Consider the following 18,974-nt stretch of genomic DNA (forward strand, 5'->3'; position numbering starts at 1 on the left):
CGAGATTCTCCGTACGCGAAGTTTTTAACATATATTTCTGTTATTTCATACAGAAACTAGTATTCAACATCTTCGCTTTTGCTCGAGTCGCTTTCAAGGTGCGGTTATAAAAGAATTTAAATAAATGTGCGATTTCTGCAGACGATTATACTTTTTATTTTGTAAATTCTTTCTCACGTTGAAAACTTTTATTCGTCAACACTTTATTTGTTTTTAATATCTCAAGATGGGGCTGGCTTTCTGATTTGAGATGAATGAAGACTTTATTTTAGAAGACGAGATGCCTGTTTCTTTTTGTAATCACACTTTGAAAATTGTTCAAACGAGAGTCGAAACATTAATACTAATTTCTGTACGAAGTAAAAGAAATATTGAATTTATAATGATAGCTAAGAAGCATAAGAAGCATCCCGGACAATTGCAAAGAAGTTGTTGCGAAAAATATCCTGGCTGACGTAGCATTAGTATTATTAAATTGATCGATTTAACCCTTAACGATCGTATCAATATGATCCCAACCGATTTTGAACGGTTGATTCAAACTATTTACTTGAATGTTTTAAGTAAAAAAAATTATTGCATATTCAAATAATGTAAAATGTGATTTAATTTCATGTGATTTAATTGTTAAGTTAAATTTTAAATTTAATACAGCAAAGAATTATTAAACGTAAAAAATGGTTTTCACATAAAAAAATTATAACTTTTTAGACTTAATATTTTTTCAAAAATTTTTAAGGTACACCCTTTAGATTACTTTTTTTTTCGTTCAATTTAAGAGCTGCGTTTCAAAACCGACGAATATGCGACGCGCATTTTGAACAACTGGAAAATGTTTACAAAATTATCTATGAAATTATTATGGGAACACCAAGTAACTGTTGTTACAACAGATTTTGGTGTTTGTGTTAGTCTTTTTATTTTAATTGTGCTATATTTTTAATTTAGCTGAACATTTTCATGTATAACTTTTACGTTAAATAAAATCGAAAGTATTCGGATTGAGAATGAAAATTTTAATCGTCGCTGATCGCAAGTCTCTCGAGTCCTGTCGGCCAGTCGTTACGAGAATTTCGAGCGCGGCGAATCGTTAAATCTTAATGCGTAAATGTTGCGGAATTTATGCGTGCGCTAAACGACGATAAAGCGCGCGATAAGTAATCGGTGTAAATGCTAATGAGATGCTATCTGAAAGAATGAGGTTTACCGAGACGAAGAAAATTAATTGCATACGATCGCGCCGCACAAGAGAGGAGGTGTACGACATCGTTATGTACGACGCCATTAAAGTCGCCAGTACCGGTCGGATCATTAGAGGCCGCGGAGTTCTAATCTTTCACGTAATGTGGCAATAACGCAGGAATGATCGCGAGCAGGGAGATAATATTTTTTTCGAGCGTAACGATTCGGAGAAGGCGTAAAATCGATTCGGCCCGTCGAGCTTCGACGTTAAAATTTCGCTGGAGCGCGAGAGCAGCTCGATAGCAGCTTGAAATCCTTCTTTCTTCGAAGATATATTACGATCGACCGAAAAGATGGATGGAACGGAGAGACGAGAGGGAGGCGGCGGGAGACGACGCGGCGCGGCGCGGCGCGGCGCGGCGCGGCGCTGTTATGTTCGGCTCGCGGAGACGAGAGAGGAGCGCGAGAGCGCGGCCTCTATTTTTAGACTTCGGAGGAATGACAGTCCCTCTTCAGTGTACATGAGGAGCTATTGATAGGTCGCGGTCTTGGTTGGTGGAAGAAGCAGACGCGTCGCGTGAATCACACGTCGCTGCGAGAGAGAAGAAGCCATGTCTCCTCACCTAACGCCGTTGCTGCGCCTTGTCGCGTAAGTTGGACGACGTCGTCGTATTCCCCCCCGCCACACGGCCCTCGGACGCGATCTTTCGCGAAAAAAGGCTAGCCCGTTGACAACGATCGACTTTGAGAGAGGTTCGGTGAATCGATTCGATTCGGCGACGCGTCCCGAATTTACCGCTTAGCAAATCCTGTCGATGCTGCCCCCGGTCCTTTCCTCGCGTCGAGTCGAGCGTCGCGTCGCCTCTCGCGTCGTTTCACGCTTCAGGAATGCCGCGTACGCCGCTCTATAAAACCACCGACTTGATTCTTCTCCGTAAATGAAACCACACGCGAGACTCGCGGTCGCACTTTTAGCAATTGCGTCTTTAGCAACCGCCGCACGCCGTGACGCTGTTTTCGTCTCGCGAGCGCGTCTCCTTCGACGCCGGGACGCGCCCCGATCAGAAGTAAAACGCGAGCGAAGCGGAGATAAGGCTGAGAGTTGAGAGACGATCAAAATTCGCGGATGAAAACTCTCGAAAAAATTGCACACGAACGTCAGGCAGCGAGAAGAAACGATCGTGCAATAACGAGATTCACCCTTTATTTTCACCCGGCGGTGGTCGCTTCTTCTGCTTTCAGGTGCAAAAGAAACGACGGATCATCGCGAGAGTTCAATGCCGCAACATCAAGAACGAATGCCCGAAACTCACGTGTGACGAACCAGTTCTGCTCCCGGGTCGATGCTGCAAATCCTGTCCCGGTGACTTCAGTAAGTTACGCAATGCGCATCCGCATTATTTTTCACCTCGCCGCGATTATTCCCGGCTAATCTCTCTTTTTTCTCTCTGTTTTTCCGTTAACAGCGCGGAAACGGCGAGATAAGCCGATAAGATTTTTTTCTCGATCTATCGCATATATCTATATTGTATATCCTCCCCCTCCCCCCCCCCTCCTCCATCCTTCTCCCATCGATGTGTGTATATTTATTATATGAAGAAAGGCAACGCCGTGGCTCTCGAGTATCTCGGCTGTGGGATTTACTCCGTCCGCATTCTATCGCGACTGCACGCGGTGCGATACGCGCGAATCGGCCTGCGCGAGGAGAAATAGAACGCGTCGTTGCCCCGCGGAGGAGCGGTGCGCTCTCGAAGAATTTGGCCCGTGCCGCCCCGATCTGCGGTGAAAGTAGCGCGTATATGTATCTCGCGCGCTGATAAGACCAACCAGATAAGGCTCTCGCGTGCGCGAGCTCCAGCGCGACGGTAATGAGCGCGAATTGGCACGAAATACCGCGCGCACCGCCGTTGAACGGCGATACTTATCGCCTCTACGCTTTTTCCGCGCCTCATATTTATCGCGCGTGCGCGGATTGTTTACTCGACGAAATCGCAAGTTGATCGGTTAAATCTCCTCGCGGGCATTAGAGAGCAGCCCTTCTAATCGCTGCCGATTGCGCTGCCGCGTTTCACTCTCGCGTACTTTCGGTGATATCGATAACCAGGAATAAAATCCTCTCCCTCTCTTTTCTTCCCCTTTATTTAGAAATGTACTCTCTAAATCAGACTCAGCGGATAATTCTGATCATCAGTCCCAAGTATGCCACTGGTAATCACGCACTGATTGACTGAACTGAAAACTCAATGAATTTATTGTGTATTTATTAACCCTCGTACTCTCTGTTGGTCTGGTGCCCCTTAATCTTACGTTGAGGGTCAAATCATCCTATATTTAAATGGCACAACTGAATTATTTTTATTTAATAATTTTCAAGATTCTAATGATTCTAACGAAGAAATTTATGTTTATTTAAAGCAAAGCAAGACGAATTTCCCATGTATTTGTTTCATACGAGATTTTTGCATTTTCGTGAAAATTACAGCAGATTATGAAAGAAAAGAAAAAGATTTGTTGGCAACCAACATAAGTTATCTTGCTGAACGTAAAAGGGTTGTGTCGATAAAATTGTATCATTAGAATCTTAAAAATTATTAAGTAAAAATAATTTTGTTATGCCATTTGGATGTTGGATAAATTTGATCCTTAACGTGAGATTAAGGGGCACCAGAGAATGAGGATTCATAATTATTGTGTGTTTATGTGTGTATTTATTAATACAATAATCAATAAGAACTTTTTTCATTGATTTTTAGGTGAAGGTAGTCACTGATTGATCAGTCTCACGTTAATCACGTATGTCACTAGTTAATCAGTGATTATTCACTGATTTAGATTAAGAGAGTGTGGGTGTGGGGAGAGGAGAAACCGGGACGAAATGGTTTGTCTAGCGGTGAAGAGGAAAAAAAGGGACGGAAGTGAGAGAGAGAGAGAGAGAGAGGAAAAAAGGAGGAGGGATTAGCGTGGGGAAGATTGGCCGATCGCGTTCTCTCGAGAGGGAACTCGAGTTCGTAATCGGTGGAAGAGGAGCGGGGCGAGAGGGGGCCGGGGACGGACGCCACGGTTTAGCGCCATGGCGCCGGCTATATTACCGCATGGCGTCACTTCGATTAAGCCGTGCAATCTAAATGTAAATATTAGCATACGTAATGATCGGGCATAACGCGCGCGCGATGGGAATAAGAATAGATGGGCGGAAGAAGGATAGAGATGGAAGATGGAAGAGAGATCGCGGTAGTGGAAGCCGATGAGGACCCGCCGTTCGGTGGGGGAGGGGGGGGGATTGTGCGCCGATCCTTTTATATATCTACATTTCGTTTATATATTTTATCTCGCGCCGCCGCGTTCGCACAAGTTCGTCCGATCGTTCTTCCATTTGGTTGTTGGGATCCGAGCGCGACCGTAAACAGAGACGGGGTCGTCGTTTCGTTAAATTTTTACGGTCTCTTATCGCGCGGCTATTGGCGATGCAACGGGAGAGGCGCGCATATTATCAATTAGGTTAATATGACACTTTTGATAAAGCGCTCGTTGTCGCCACAATTCCGCTGTCCGCTGTCCGCTGTCACGACGGCGGCGACGTCGGCGACGGCGGCGACGAGGACGGAGCGAATCATTTTTGATAATCGCAACCACTCCCGCTCCCCGGTCATTTATTCTCATAGAACGTTCGCGCATCAATATCACGCGCATCAAGTTTATTTTCTGCACGTCTCGCCTATACGGTCGTCATAATAATCGTCGCCGCCGCCGCCGCCGCCGTTTGATAGGGGCTCGTTGCCCCCTGCTGATGAAAGGTGAAACTGGCCGCAATTAGCAACGCCTGTCTTTTACGTTCCACGAGGAAACATAACGGCGACCCTTGAGCCCGTCGATTGGATCGTCGCATCGATTCTCATTCGGCGGCCCTCATCTCGTCCCTCGTCGTCTCTCGTCCGTGACGCGCGACCGCGAAAGTCGCTCGTCGCTCTTTCAGCCGGCTCCTCCCGGACAATGCGAGAGAGAAGCAAATTAGAGGTTCTCCTCGGCTAATGCACTAACGTTCCGAGCGTGTCGGATTATGCGGCGAGATTAAAAAAAGAAAAGAAAAAAAGTGAGGAGAGATAGGATCGTTCTAGTAGATCGCAATAACGCACAGCTTTACGAGCGTAGACCACTGTCCGAAGTTCGCGTCATTTATATCTCTCTCTTTCCTCGACGATTCTTAATCCTGAGTAACGATCGTCCTTCGATCCGAGACGGTGTCGCGCGCCAAAGGTGGAGGACTTTCGGTAGTACAGCCGCCGACATATTTGCTAGGTGACGCGTTTTATCCTTTCTAGTCGCCATTGCGAAACGCAATGTCGTGGACTCGCGAATCCATTGTCGCAAAGGTCGCGAAACGATTCGGAGCCGGAGGACGAAGCGAGCGGCTCGAGAGGCAGAAGACGAAGGAAGGGGAAGAGGGAGTTGCGAGCTAATCTATCCGCGAAATAAAAGAAAAAAACGGAAAGGGGGAGGATGCAAAAACAAAACCTCTCTCGGTAGGTGGGTCCAATTAATACTCGTAATTAACCGCATTATCGCTCATATCCGTCTCTCTCGCCGATATTAATGGCGCGACAGACCGGTGCCATCGGTCGCCATAGATCCGATTAGGTAGGCGGAAACGGTTTAGTTAGTAACTGGTCGACCGTCGGGTGAGACGTGCTGTACGTTTTGCGCGCGGCAATTAACGTCTCCGTGGCGCTGAACCGGCGCGGCATGCGCCATAAAAGTAGCATTCAAAGTAGCGGCGGTTGGCGCCAGCCGACTCTTTTCCTACCGCGCGCGGGCATACTTTATGGTCGGTGCACATGCCACCACCGGCCGCTGAATCGGCTCAATGGGGATCGACGATCGACGATCGACCGGTTATTTTTATTTTTACGTCCGTTTCGAAGGGGGGACGCTCGGGGGGGATGGGGGAGGGGGGCGGAGAAGGAGAGGAGAGAAATCGCACCGCCGCCGCCGCCGCCGCCACCGCCACTCCGGTATATGCGTCCGTCCGACGCAAAGTGCAAAGGACTCGCCATTCTCCTGCGCGAGGACTTTTATCCTCTCGAGAGAGTCCTGGCGTATAGAATATACATTTGGCTTTACATCGCGCGTGAGTTACGTCGCGTTAATTCCGACGTACAGTATAATTTACGTGCCCTCCCGAGAATAACCCTTTCCTTATCATTCTAATATATTCCGCGAATTATTCTCAACATATAAGGTTCGTTCAGTTTTGAAAAGAAAAGAAAAAGAGAGAGAGAGAGAAGCTCGCGAAAATCTTCGGGCGAAAAAGCTCTTGATACTTATTAAGAGCTTTCGCATTTGATCTTTTTTTTCGTGGAGTTACTGCGCGTTGAACGACCGGAAAGATTGTACATACAATCGAGCGGTCAAATACCCGCATTCGCCTTTACGATGAAATAAATCTTTTGCCGCAGACGCAGACATAGTGCAGGATCTGCCGGCGCAATTGACTTTGGAGGAAGAGGAGCGAAGCCTGAAACGTAAGATTTTTATGGACATTGACATACGCGTATACGTTTTGAAAATAATTTCGTTAGACCAATATTTACAACAATAATTATATAGAATGTCCACTACACGCTAGTGTCAAAACTTTTTACAGCGTTGCTCGTCATGCTCGAATGTTTTTTATAATTATTTTGACGATCTAACAAAATTACTTTTCATTTCGTATTCAATTAAATTTTTAAATGCCTCGATAAAATTCGTTCTCTCCGTTCTCTCCTAACATTTTGATATGAAAATCGATAACATTTGCCCGAAAACGACTATCAAAGCCCTGGCATGCTTATTTTGCAACTTTTAATGACAATTTTGTTATCACTACACTGGAAAAAGTCTTGTTGCATTATTTAGAAATCTGGCAGATTCGATCGATACGTCTGTTCGAAAACGGACGAATCAGAAATCCTGTAGGAATGCCCAGATTCTAGTAAAATTTATCAAACGTTTTAATTACAATAATCAGAAATTCTGCTTGGTTTCACACCAGAAACGCTCAATCATACAAGTTTTATTAATATAGTCAGATAATTTTTTTCAGTGTACGATGTCGTTGCGCAATTTTTTTTTTATTTTTTTTATTTTTTTTATGACGTTACAACGATAACGAAATCGTTAAGAGTTACGGAACAGGCGGCGAACTTAAATGAAATAACATTCGCCATTTGCGAAACGTTGCGTCCTCTTTAAGCGAGCCTCACTGATTACAGATTTTGGCACTCTGTTAACGGGCAAAACGACGCAGCTTCTGCGTCGCGACGAACCGAGTCCGACGTCGGTTTACAACAGCGCTTACAACTACCTGGCGACCGGTCGCTTCACGTTTCATCGCAAGAACATCTACTACTCGTTCTATCTGTCCGCGTCGACGCCGCGACCGCGCAGCATACAGTTCGTCGACGGGTCCGGCAGTATCCTCGAGGAGCAGGTGATCGATCCGGTCGGTGGGGCTTATCAGAACGCCACCGGCAAGCTCTGCGGCGTGTGGAGACGCGTGCCGCGCGACTATCGCAAGTTGCTGCGCGAGGAACGGCTGTACGTGTCTTTCCTCTGGGAGCCCTCGTCGAGCCTGACCGGCCAGCTGTCGCGTTACCGCACCCTGTCGACCGAGCAGTTCTCCTCGCTCTTGGAGCCGGCGATGGGCGTCGACCGGTCGTTGATGTCTGGCGCGGGTGCGACGGCGATCGTCTCCGCCTCGTCCGCCTCGGCGCCGTCGATCCACGTGTCCCTCGTCTTCAACGGCCTCTTCCTGCCGAACGACGTGGCCGACGTTCCGCTGGTCGTTCAGCTGGAGCATCACGAGAAGGATTACGTGGTCCTTCGCGAAGAGATGATAGTGAGGAAACCATCGAACGAGCTCAACTACGGCGAGGTCCGCAGCGCGATCTCCGGGACCGATCTCCGTCTGTTGGCGCGGGGCAAGCTGTCGATCAGCGTAATGTCCCGCAAAGATCCGCAGGCCGTTCGACTGATCGGCACGGTTGGGCCGCGCGCGACCTGCGACATGTATCAGACGTTACTGCTGTCGGAGACGCCGTCCGTGGCGTCCGGATTGGCTTGGGCCTTTCTGGACCGTGCCGGCGCGTTACGTTACGGAGTCCAATTGATAGGACTCGAGGAGGAGAGTCCTCTGGTGACGCTGGTGGACGAGGGAGGAAAGCGAAGAATGGAACTCGAGGATCTGACACCGTCGTTGGTCGGCGGCCAACTCGCGAACGGTTCGCTCGACCGGCCCGGGCCGAGACTACTGCAGCCGCTTTTCAACGAGGAGCTCTCCGTAGTCGCCGCCAGTCATCTCGGCTCCATGTTGCGCGGTAGACTTTTGGAGAGGCCCGTGGCGGACGCCAGAGACACGGCCGCGCCCGTGCTCTTGCGCAGATTGACCAAGGAGCCAACGCATCCCGGACCGGTCGGCCTGATATGGGTCGCCGTGGACCTGGACTGTTCCCTGCACTACGAGCTGGAGCTCGCCGGCTTTCCGCCCTCCTCCCAGGAACCGCGAACCTTCCGTTTGTACCTGGAGACGATGCCGATGCTGGCGCAGGGAGCTCCTGTCGCCAGGAGGCTGCTCGAAGAGTTCACGGGCTGCTCGAAGAGTTCACGGGATATTCCCTAGAGGGTTCGGTCACCGGGCTGTCGGCGATGGAGCTCTGGAGGATCGAGTCGGGCATCGGTTTCCTCGAGGTGACGGACAAGCAAGTCACCCACATCCTGAAGGCCCCCTTCAAGGCCAGAACGCCGTTCAGCTGTCTGCCCCACTACGCCGACAACGACGTTGCCTCTGTGGTGGCATTCATGCAGATACCCAGATCGGATATCGAGACCGGTGCGTGCTTCCACGAGACCAGATTCTACGAGGAGGGCACACAATGGACCTCGAGCTCGGACCCTTGCTCGATGTGTCATTGCTATCGCGGCTTGGCACAATGCGACACGGTACCCTGTCCGATAATCTCCTGCGGCTTGGGCAAGCAACTCAAGCAACCGCCGACCGGCCATTGCTGCCCAATATGCGCAGGTAAAGAGATTTACTTATCGAAAGAACGAAAATCCCTTTATACCAAATAAAAATATGCAAATAAAGGACAGAATAAAACGTAGATATTTGTATATTGTAGCAAAATTTAACGCTCGAATAACAAATTGTATTAAAAAAATTATTTAGCATAGCTTGTAGCTTTGTCGGCAGAATTTTATGTCTCATTAATGATACTTAGACTTGACGATTGCCGAAACAAACGCTACGACCAAGAGCAATGCCACGAGAGGTTGCACGTTGGCTGGACAATATCACCTCGCGGGATCATCCTGGCATCCGTATCTACCACCAGCAGGATTCGACACTTGTGCAGTTTGCACTTGTGACGTAAGTTTCGTTCTCTTTTTCCTTCATCGGAACCGTAATTGGACAGATATGGCGACGAATATTTATCAGATCTTTTTTCCTCCTCTTTTTCCCCACCTCGCGTTAATTTCTTCGAAGATGTCTTTCCATTCGTCGCATATCTTATCGGTACGTTGTAATTACGCTTTGGTTGAAATTGCGTCAAAGTAACTACCAGTATTCCGCGATAATTACCTCGGCGCGATTTTACAGCGCGGAAAAACCTGAGCTTGCCACACCACGTCCAAAGAATGCGGCTGCGGTCTGGCAGTTAGTAATGAGCTTAATTGAATGATTCAGCGGCAAGATTTTCTAAACGATTGCAGTTTATTTAATACTCGGCAATCGCTTCCTAGCCAATTGACACCGTGCAAAAGTCACTCGTGAAAATAGCTCGCGTTATACATTCAGAAAACGGGTACAAAGACGTTAAGAGTCTTTGAAAAATTACTAGACAACGAACGTTCTCGATTCGACGGCTATATTTTACCGTATATTTTATCGAATATGCGAAAGAAATTCCAAAGTTGTCGCAGAGGCTCCACCAGTAAATTACGAAACGCGTGCGACACGCGTAGGGCGCGGCCAGGTACGAGAGGTCACCTCCGTAATTTACATCGGAAATCCATTCGTCTCGCAGGCTGTCACGCTGGAGGTGAAATGTCCGCGGATGCAGTGCCCGCCGCTCGAGTGCGACGAGAAGATCGCCTTCAGGCCAGACAAGAAGGCCTGCTGCAGGCAGTGCCCGGCAACAACGCCCCGTAGCAACGTAGCCACCACCGTGGCGAGCGACACCATACGCCTACCGAGGGATCAGGCCCTACCTTCGACGCGGCGCACCGCGGAGGAGATACTCTCTTCCGGTGGCTGCAAGTACCCCCTCGGCGGGCCCTACGAGAACGGCATGGAGTGGCATCCCCGGTTGCACTCGCACGGCGAGATGAAGTGCGTCAAGTGCCGTTGCAAGGTGAGGAATCCCGATCGCTTCGTGAGATTCGTTTGAAAAATTCAAAGCGAACGAAACGTCACGAGAACGTTATGTTTCTCCAACGTTGACCGCGCGGATCGTTCTAAAGTGGAGAACTGGATTTGTTAGTAGAACACTCTTCTTACGAGTCTCTAAAGAGATAAAGATCAGGTGTGCCTAATCATCTTGATCGAACACCGAGACGAGTCTCGCGGTTGCGTCTTGTTGCCAAGCAGAGACAAGTCCTAGAGCTTGCTTTACTTTTGTTCGTTACACTCAATTCGTTCGTTGGACGCGGTCGCGTCGCGCGCGGTCGCCTCGTTGCGATATCCAGACACGGACACGGCGAGAGATCTTTAAGGAGAAAACCTTTAATCGGACTCGCTCGTCTGGCCCGACCGTTATAGGGTCCATCCATTACGATGAAAATGGAACGCCGCGGCTTCGGCTGGCTTGCGTCGCGTCGCCTTGCGTCGCGTCGCGTCGCGACGTCACGGGACGGAGCGAAAAATAATCGTCCCGATCGTGAGAAACGGATTTTGTATTCCGACAGAGCTCGTTGCACCGGTTCTTCTCGCGTTTCGCTTTTATTACTCGCATTTGGTCTTTTTCGTTGATGGATAAACATCGTCTCGCTACATACATGTTTCTTCTTTTTAACTGCGCTATGTACATACATCCTTTGAGAAAAAGAGTATACGAGCAAACGTATGAAACATGTTAACAGGAAATTATTAATAAATTTGAAATAATTATAGTGATTATTATAATATTATTATTACATAGAAGGAACGATTTTGCTAAAGTATCTAAATATTTAGCTTGATGTAAATCTCAAAATAATTTTAGTGGACCACCAAAATAATTATGATCGAAGTTCAAACGTGATGAGCAATGCTACAGAAAATTTTGACATTCCAGCAATCAGTTTGAAAGTTCAATATAATTATCTTGAAATCTATATTCAAGCTAAATTTTTAGATACTTTAGCAAAACTATTTTTGCCGTGTATATAATATATATAATATATTAATATATAATATAATAAAATATTAAAAAATATTTATAAAAAAAGTTACTCAATAGTTGTATAAAATATTTGAAACAATATAATCCACTTGCCGTTTTTTACGCGTTTTTAATATTCAACCAAACGTTTTGAAAATAATTTTGTTAGACCATCAAAATAATTTTGTAGGACACTCAATTTGGTTGTTACAAGATCAAAACTTTTTTGCAGTATTGTTCATCATGCTTGAACATTTCCCATAATTATTTTAATGGTTCAACAAAATTATTTTTTGATTTATATTCAGCTAAATTTGTAGAGACCTACCTGCTATATTTCAGCAAAACCGTTCTTTTCATGTGCGTTTAGAATTATACAAAGGATCTATGAATACATAAATTTCATAGTTTGAAAAACTTGAAAATTGTACAAGTTTAATTTTCATTTTATTACAGAAGTAAGTTTTCACTCTATAAGAGTGAATTTTCACTCTTAAAAATTAAGTGACATTTCATTCCACGAGATTTAGAGAGTATACATTATCCTAAGAGGACGGATTAACCAGGACCGCTGATCATCCGTTCCTCGCGGATCTCGCGCGACGAACGTGTTAAACGATGATCGTAATGGGACCGCTCCCTCTGCTTCTTTCAGAACGGCGAGGTCAGGTGCGACAGGAAACGCTGTCCACGGTCGCTCTGTAACTCGATCGCGCACCAGATGAAGCGCGGCGAGTACGTGGCGGACGCGGACGACTGCTGCACGGCGCAGTGCGAGCACCGCGCGAGGCGTCATCATCGCAACAACCATCATCATGCGGCGCGGCGGCACTCCGTCACGCCGCGCGAGCTGAGCTGAGCCCGGTAGTTCCGGAGAAGAGTCTGCCCCGGTCCACGAGGATGCTCCGCCGCGTGCACCGTAGTCACAGCCGGACGACGACGCGGAGGATCCACTCCGTCCGTTGCGCGAGCGCTCTCTTCGTCTATCGTACGACCCGAGAGCCCTCGACATGGAAACCAAGTCACACCGAACGGTTCTGTACACGCGCGCGTTAAAATCGCGGGAGCTGAACTACAGGCGTTCATCCGAGACGAAGCGAATTAAGGAAAAGGAAACACACTGAAGAAAATTAATGTTGTTAACTTGACTAAATTTTTCAACTGTAATTTATATATTTAATTAAAATACATAAAATATCTGAACTTTCGTACATTTATATATTCAACTTAAGTACATAAATGCTTGAACTGAAAAAGTTTAATCAGGTTGAACAAAATAGTTAAGTTAACAATATCCTTTTTTTCTCTCGGTGCGCACAGGAGAAGAATGAGAAGTTGCGAAAACGAGGGAGACCGACGACGAGAGATCCGCGTGATGATTCAATCCCTGCGCGTTTCGACAGACTGACAGGCGAGAAACGACGCGCGCGAACTTTGTCATTTTAACTTTTAACAGTGCTGTTCGAGACGACAAGGATAATTAATCAAACGATGACGGATGCACGCTCGTTGCTCAAAGTTCGTCGTTGTCGTTGGCCGACGGCTGAGAAGCTGGCGAACGGACGCGCGCGCGCACGCGTGCAGGAAGTCGCGAGAAGTAGCCTAGCGTAATAAGAGGAAGGACGTGGACGCGGTACGGACAACACGATCGGATATTGCTATTCTTGTTCGCAACGAGACCGCTCGCTCGGTCGTTCGCTCCGGAGCCTCCAGCGCCCGCAGCCAGACGCTTATTAATCAATTGATCCCCATCAACGGATTAAAAAAAAATGGTGGGAAGAGGGGAAAGAGGAACGTGTTGTAAACTGAGCGCCCTTCTCTCTTCGCTGAGAGTGCGACAACCAGACGATGACCGAAGGCGAATACGGCCGGAAGGGCGAGGGAGGGAGGAGGGAAGGGTTGAAAACTCGGAAAGGGACGAGTTTTTAGTCTCGCGGCGGTATTACAGTGTCCTGCTGTACCCACTAACCTCTTCGAGTTACCCAGCAACCAAAGAAGACTGAAGAACCTCCGACGGCGGCATCAGTTATTACATTACGCGATTGCTAATACTTACTAATAACTCCAACTTATTATTTTATTTTACTATCATTTATTAATAGTATTACTATTGCTATCCGCTTTATAATTATTGTCTTTGGTATCGTAATCCTTGCGCATCTGCGTCACTACTTTTATTGCTCCTTCTTATCTCGCGATTGTTGTGTGGTGAACCTTAAAATTATCGCGCTCTAATGTAAAGATATATTTATGTTGTACATTGTACGAAACCGTTCGGCGAGGAACGCGGCGTTAGTCCAGCGACGTACAGGCGGTAATACTTGTTAACGCGATAACACTCGTTACTGTAAGTATGTAATATTTAAGATGTATTTATTTTTAGAAATAATCATTTTTTAAATCGGATCGTACCGGATCGTAAACGAATTAGTTTGCACGTTTCTTCCGCAGTTACCGATTAGTAACTAATATGTAAGAAATACGTCGAATGAGATCCAAAATATTTTTCCAACTACAATTTCCCTGACCAATTCGAAATTTTTTGCTGCAATTGGCTCGGGAATTGAAATAACCATCCCAAATTTTTCAAGTGTTTTAATGAAACCGGTACAGAAGATTTGCCATATACTTATTTAATAATCGTACTCCTTTGTGTAACACTATTTTATATGTATAAGTTTTGGGAAGTACGCGCAAAGGCGAAACTGAATGGTAAGATAAGGCGAGATTTTTTTTTTTTAATTCATCGATTGATCAATCGCATCGTCGTTTGCGCAAATGCAACTTCGCTCTGTAGAAGCTGCATATTTGCGCATAATACGATTGATTAATCGCCGACTTAAAAATGCCCGCATACACTCCCGACGCGAAGAAGCGCGACAAGGGCGAGACTTCGACCCCAAACTTCGATCAATTTCAATCGGTAGAATTATTCTCGGCAAAATCTTCAGCTATATAATATTCGTTGTCTCTGACCTCCGGCCTTTCCTTCAAAAAAATGAATAATCCTATCCGTGTTGACGAAATAGTAAGCATTACTCGAGCAGTTGTTTACCGATAAAGTTAATCGGACTTTAGTCGAAGTCACCCTTGTCGATGTGAACGTGTGATGGCGAAACGAGAGAGAATGTCGTCCGCGGAGCGATGTAATCTAAATCTAACGGCCGTCAGCCAACGCGAGGAAACCCGTACATTGGTGACGATAACATTGGTGACGATATCGTGACTCGTGAAGGAACTCGTGGAGTCACTCAGGCTGGTTGTCGCGTTCGATTTAGGCTCAATTGTTACGGCCGCGACGGGGCTTACGCAGCGAAGCTCCGCTTGCTATTTCGATGTCATGATGAAATGTTACGACGTCGCGCGCATCTCGCGCGGAGGCGTTGATTCACCGTTTTACCGTAGGTGCCTTACACTCGACACGGTACGAATACATACGTAGTCAGCTGACGTCGGCGTCGCCTGTGGCCGCGTACACGAAAGTTTTGTAAATAAGCGCGTACAGCTGGGCGGCTAGAATCAATTCTTATTCCGCGGCGACGCGCGTCAGCATTATTATAGACCGATAATTATTATTAATTATTTATACGTTACGACGTAATTTTTAGCGCTAACCTCAACTCCCCTCCTCCCTCTCCCTGCCCGTCTGTTTATTACGGACCTGCTATTGTCACGATTATTTAAAGTCATCCTCCCCCATGCGCAAGCTATCGGTCTTGATATTAAACAGGTTGACATTAATTATCGGGTAAGCGAGATGCTCTTGTACCGACTTGCTTCATGTATACACGCTGTTTTTTAATTTAAACGCGGCTGATCGACGCGCGGTCTCTGTAACGCTGTACGTCTACGCTGAGGACAGAAGTATGTGAGAAATTAGATCTCTATATTATCGTTTTATCAAACTGACGAAAGGAAGTAAAGGCAGCGTACACGCCTGGCGTTAGGTCCCGGCGCGGCGGCGTGTGAGAGGGTTGCCGTTGCTCGTTGCGCGAAGCCTGGGGAGAAGAAAAGGAGCGAGAAGCGGACGTGTTCTCGGATCGCGCACCGGGATTCGTTTTGTGCGAAACTGTGCCAATCGTTGCGCTGAAATACAGAACGCAAGCGGTTAATTCAAGATGTGACGTCACGCTGTAGCGATGCGATACACGCTGCGAAGGAATGAATTTGTATATTTTGCTCCCGCGTACGCAAGCGCGATTCGAGTACAACGTCCGTATGCTCCCTGAGATGTAACGATTCACTTTTTCTCGTGTACCCAATGCGACCCACGCGGACGGCGACCGGAACTACTATTTCTTTTTATACAACGCGATAATTTTTAATTAAATAAATCTCTTTTGTATTTCTGCGACAAGGTAGGCTGCTGGGAGTCGCACGACGCACACTTCGATAGTTTTGTAGAGAATGGAGATCGATGCTATTCTGTACTGTGCCAAAACGATTTATTAAATGCCAATTATTATTATTATTACCATTGTTAAATAACAGCCTCGTACAATCTCCAAAACTACGTGGCGTGATTTGATCCACATTTAACTTTGTCTATTATACAATACTTATCAATAAGTTTTCATCGATTCACATTTTTGTTTTTAGTGAGTATTGCAATCCATCCTGGAGAGCGAAAAGTACACGATGAACGATTTGAGTTCGCGCATTGATCCCCATTAAACCGACGCGCAAAATTTTACCAACTGTTGGTCCTAGACCACCACTGATTTCAATTTTGTACCTAAAAAAGAAAGAAAAAAATTGCTTAGCGAAAATGCGACATAATTGAAAAGGCGATAGAGAGAAATTAACAATCTCACTTTTTCATAGTTCGCGCGATCAAGATGTCGCCGTTGATACCAGATGGAAGTTTTATCGAGGTAACTGTCGACAACTGGTACCGCGGATCCTCGATGTAACATCGTAGCCCGATGCGTTGAAGGCCTTCCCTGAATTTGTCTGCCGCCATCGCGTGCCTCATCCAGGAAGCGGGAAGTCCTTCCTCCGCGAGCTGCATTAGAGCCGTTCTCAAGCCGTACACTAACGTAGCGCTTACTGTGTGATGATACACCCGTCGCGGCGCATCAAAACAATTCCAATAATCGCCGAGGATTTTCACGTCCCAGTAGTAAGCGGGCTGCTTCGTTCTCCGAAATATCTTCGTCCTGCAATTGATACGCGTGATAAAAGGATCGTAAAAGGATGCTGAAATTACATCCGGATAGATTGGGGAGAAATGTTAGGAATTCATTCGACGAATGTATATATATGATTCACCGATTGTAGGAACCGATTGTAGGAATAGGCGACCACGAAAAAGGGATGACTCATGAATTCGATTGATATTCAACGCATTCTTAATCCCGCGGGTTTTGTCGGCGGTTAGCCGAGGTGGTTACCGCAAAGAAACCCGTTCTCCAGCGGACGGTTGGAGTCGCTCGCGATGGCATACGTACTCCGCGCGTGAACTAAAGGAGACGGGCGTCAGTCCTGGAGGTGCGCCGAGGACTTTCTGGCTGCCGGTGTAAGTCGCGTCCACTTCCCAGGCGTCCATGAAGAACGGCTCTCCGCCCAAGGATGCCACCGTGTCGACGATCAACAGGGCCTCGTATCTGCGAACACAGAGGAAATAATTTCGGTTCGCTCTTATCGCTGTCGTGAGTACTATCTGTTTACTTGTGAACCAATTTGCCGACGCCTTCCAGAGGTTGCTTCATGCCCGTCGACGATTCCCCGTGCGTCACAAACACGACCGCCGGCCGGTGTCTCGAGAGAGCCTCGTCCAGAGCGACGTGGTCGAACGGTACGCCATACGCCGTTTCCAGATATTTCACCTAAAATGCGTTATATTTTGAAAGAAGGAATTTCCTCAAGAAAGTGTTTCAATAAACTGATTACTATATCAGTAACTGATGACATTTCATCAGTTAACTAATGTATCATCACATTCAACAGTTCACAGTTAACTGATGAAATAAATAATGAAAAAAAAGACTGATCAAGTGTTTCAATAAACCGATTACTATATTAGTTACTGATGATACTATTTATTAATTGATGAAATATCGTCAGTTACTGATATAGTAATCAGTTTATTGAAACACTATCAGTTTTTTTTTTTCAAGAGTTGTAAAATATTTCTCTCTCTCTCTTTCTCTCTTATTTTTTTATCTCGTGCACATTTAATTACTTACATTTGCGCCAATGCGACTGGCCATGTCGGCCGCGCGTTCCCCCCAAATGCCACATTTGGCGATCAACACGGTCTCGCCCGGCTCGAGTAAATTATTCAAGCAAGCTTCCATGCCGCCGTGACCGGACGTGCTTAGAGCCAGGGTGAGCCTGTTCCTAGTTTGAAAGGCATACCGCAGGCCCGCCTTGACATCGTCCATTAACTGCAAAAGGAAACTCCGGCAATATCAGAGTTTATCCCGCTCGGTTCCGCGGGGCAACTATCGCGCGTGACGCTATTAAATCCGCTCGACACTCGTGCGTATTAACATACGATGAGAAACGCGGTGATTTCAAGGTCGCGAGAGATTTCGCCTTATCCCGGAAATACCTGGCATATCTCCGGATGAAGGTGACCGAGCACTTGCTGCCCGAGAGAATGGAGCACCCGACGAGAGCAATTGCTGGGACCGGGGCCCGTTAAACACTTTTCGGATAGAGATACGGATCGCAGTATCTCTTCCGGTGGCTTCGGGTGCACGGCGCATTGTCTCCACATGCGCAAATTCTCCATACCTCGGATCTATCGTAATCACGATCGCGAAAAAAACACGAGAAATCTGCGCGTCTGAGAAGTAAAGATAAACTGATGAATATGACGAAAACGCTGTATCACGCGAAGATAAGAGAACCGTCGCCGTTCGATCCCTCTTCTCGAACGCGTGCGCTTATCGTCTAGAAACGTGTATAATAAATGTAGATTTGCATTTCTCTTCTTGTTTGGTACAGTGCGCTGCCAAGAATACAATCGACGATCGGATAAAGCGTTGAATTCCACGTTTCGGGATAACGCGGACGCGACTATTTACGCGTGTTTGGATGATACTGAAGAATCGGGCCGCTTGTTCATTCGTGATTCCTATCGGGGATAGATTTATTAGATCACTCTCGTGACATCCAACTAGAAAACCCGGGATTTTCCATCGACCGAAATTGTGTAGATTTTTCAAATTTTCTTTCATACCTACGACACAATTTGTTTATTTCTCTGTCTCTTTCTCCAGCTCTTTCACTTTGTGAAGTTTAATGATGACGTAAGTGATTTGTAATAATAAAAAAACAAATTGTGTAAAGAGCAAATTAAATTTGTTAAAACATTTAAAAGAGTTATAAATAGGAAGAATTATATAAAATCTTTATTTCTAAATATTAAATTTATTATAATTA

The 18,974-nt window shown here is 46.4% G+C and overlaps 2 protein-coding genes across 2 annotated transcripts in view; one reads left to right on the forward strand and one right to left on the reverse strand.

Moving 5' to 3' along the window:
• The window catches only part of LOC105195065 (dorsal-ventral patterning protein Sog), a 35,223-nt gene extending 21,235 nt beyond the window's left edge, over nucleotides 1-13,988 (forward strand). Inside the window, 7 exon segments of the mRNA XM_026130388.2 lie at nucleotides 2,425-2,554; nucleotides 6,636-6,701; nucleotides 7,434-8,812; nucleotides 8,815-9,241; nucleotides 9,441-9,589; nucleotides 10,248-10,574; nucleotides 12,238-13,988. Of these exon segments, the coding sequence (XP_025986173.2) occupies nucleotides 2,425-2,554; nucleotides 6,636-6,701; nucleotides 7,434-8,812; nucleotides 8,815-9,241; nucleotides 9,441-9,589; nucleotides 10,248-10,574; nucleotides 12,238-12,441 (2,682 nt within the window). The 3' untranslated portion in view covers nucleotides 12,442-13,988.
• Nucleotides 13,989-16,010: 2,022 nt separating this feature from the next.
• On the reverse strand, nucleotides 16,011-18,792 carry LOC105195042 (serine--pyruvate aminotransferase, mitochondrial). The gene is made up of 6 exons (XM_011160246.3): nucleotides 18,139-18,792; nucleotides 17,771-17,971; nucleotides 17,253-17,410; nucleotides 17,033-17,188; nucleotides 16,397-16,741; nucleotides 16,011-16,317 (listed from the first exon to the last, which is right to left on the reverse strand). Exons 1-6 carry the CDS (start codon nucleotides 18,319-18,321, stop codon nucleotides 16,164-16,166), a joined length of 1,197 nt encoding a protein of 398 aa, XP_011158548.1. The 5' UTR covers nucleotides 18,322-18,792; the 3' UTR covers nucleotides 16,011-16,163.
• Between the last annotated feature and the right edge of the window lie 182 nt (nucleotides 18,793-18,974).

Source organism: Solenopsis invicta, chromosome 7, assembly GCF_016802725.1.
Source record: "Solenopsis invicta isolate M01_SB chromosome 7, UNIL_Sinv_3.0, whole genome shotgun sequence".
Taxonomy (NCBI): domain Eukaryota; kingdom Metazoa; phylum Arthropoda; class Insecta; order Hymenoptera; family Formicidae; genus Solenopsis; species Solenopsis invicta.

Bases quoted from the DNA above. Each gene is read 5' to 3' on its own strand.
- LOC105195042 (XM_011160246.3), bottom strand. From the start codon at position 18,321: ATGGAGAATTTGCGCATGTGGAGACAATGCGCCGTGCACCCGAAGCCA. The intron at 17,411-17,770 runs GTAAGTAATTAA...AACGCATTTTAG, and splicing joins CCAGTCGCATTGGCGCAAAT to GTGAAATATCTGGAAACGGC. The intron at 16,742-17,032 runs GTACGTATGCCA...TATCAATTGCAG, and splicing joins TCCTTTAGTTCACGCGCGGA to GACGAAGATATTTCGGAGAA.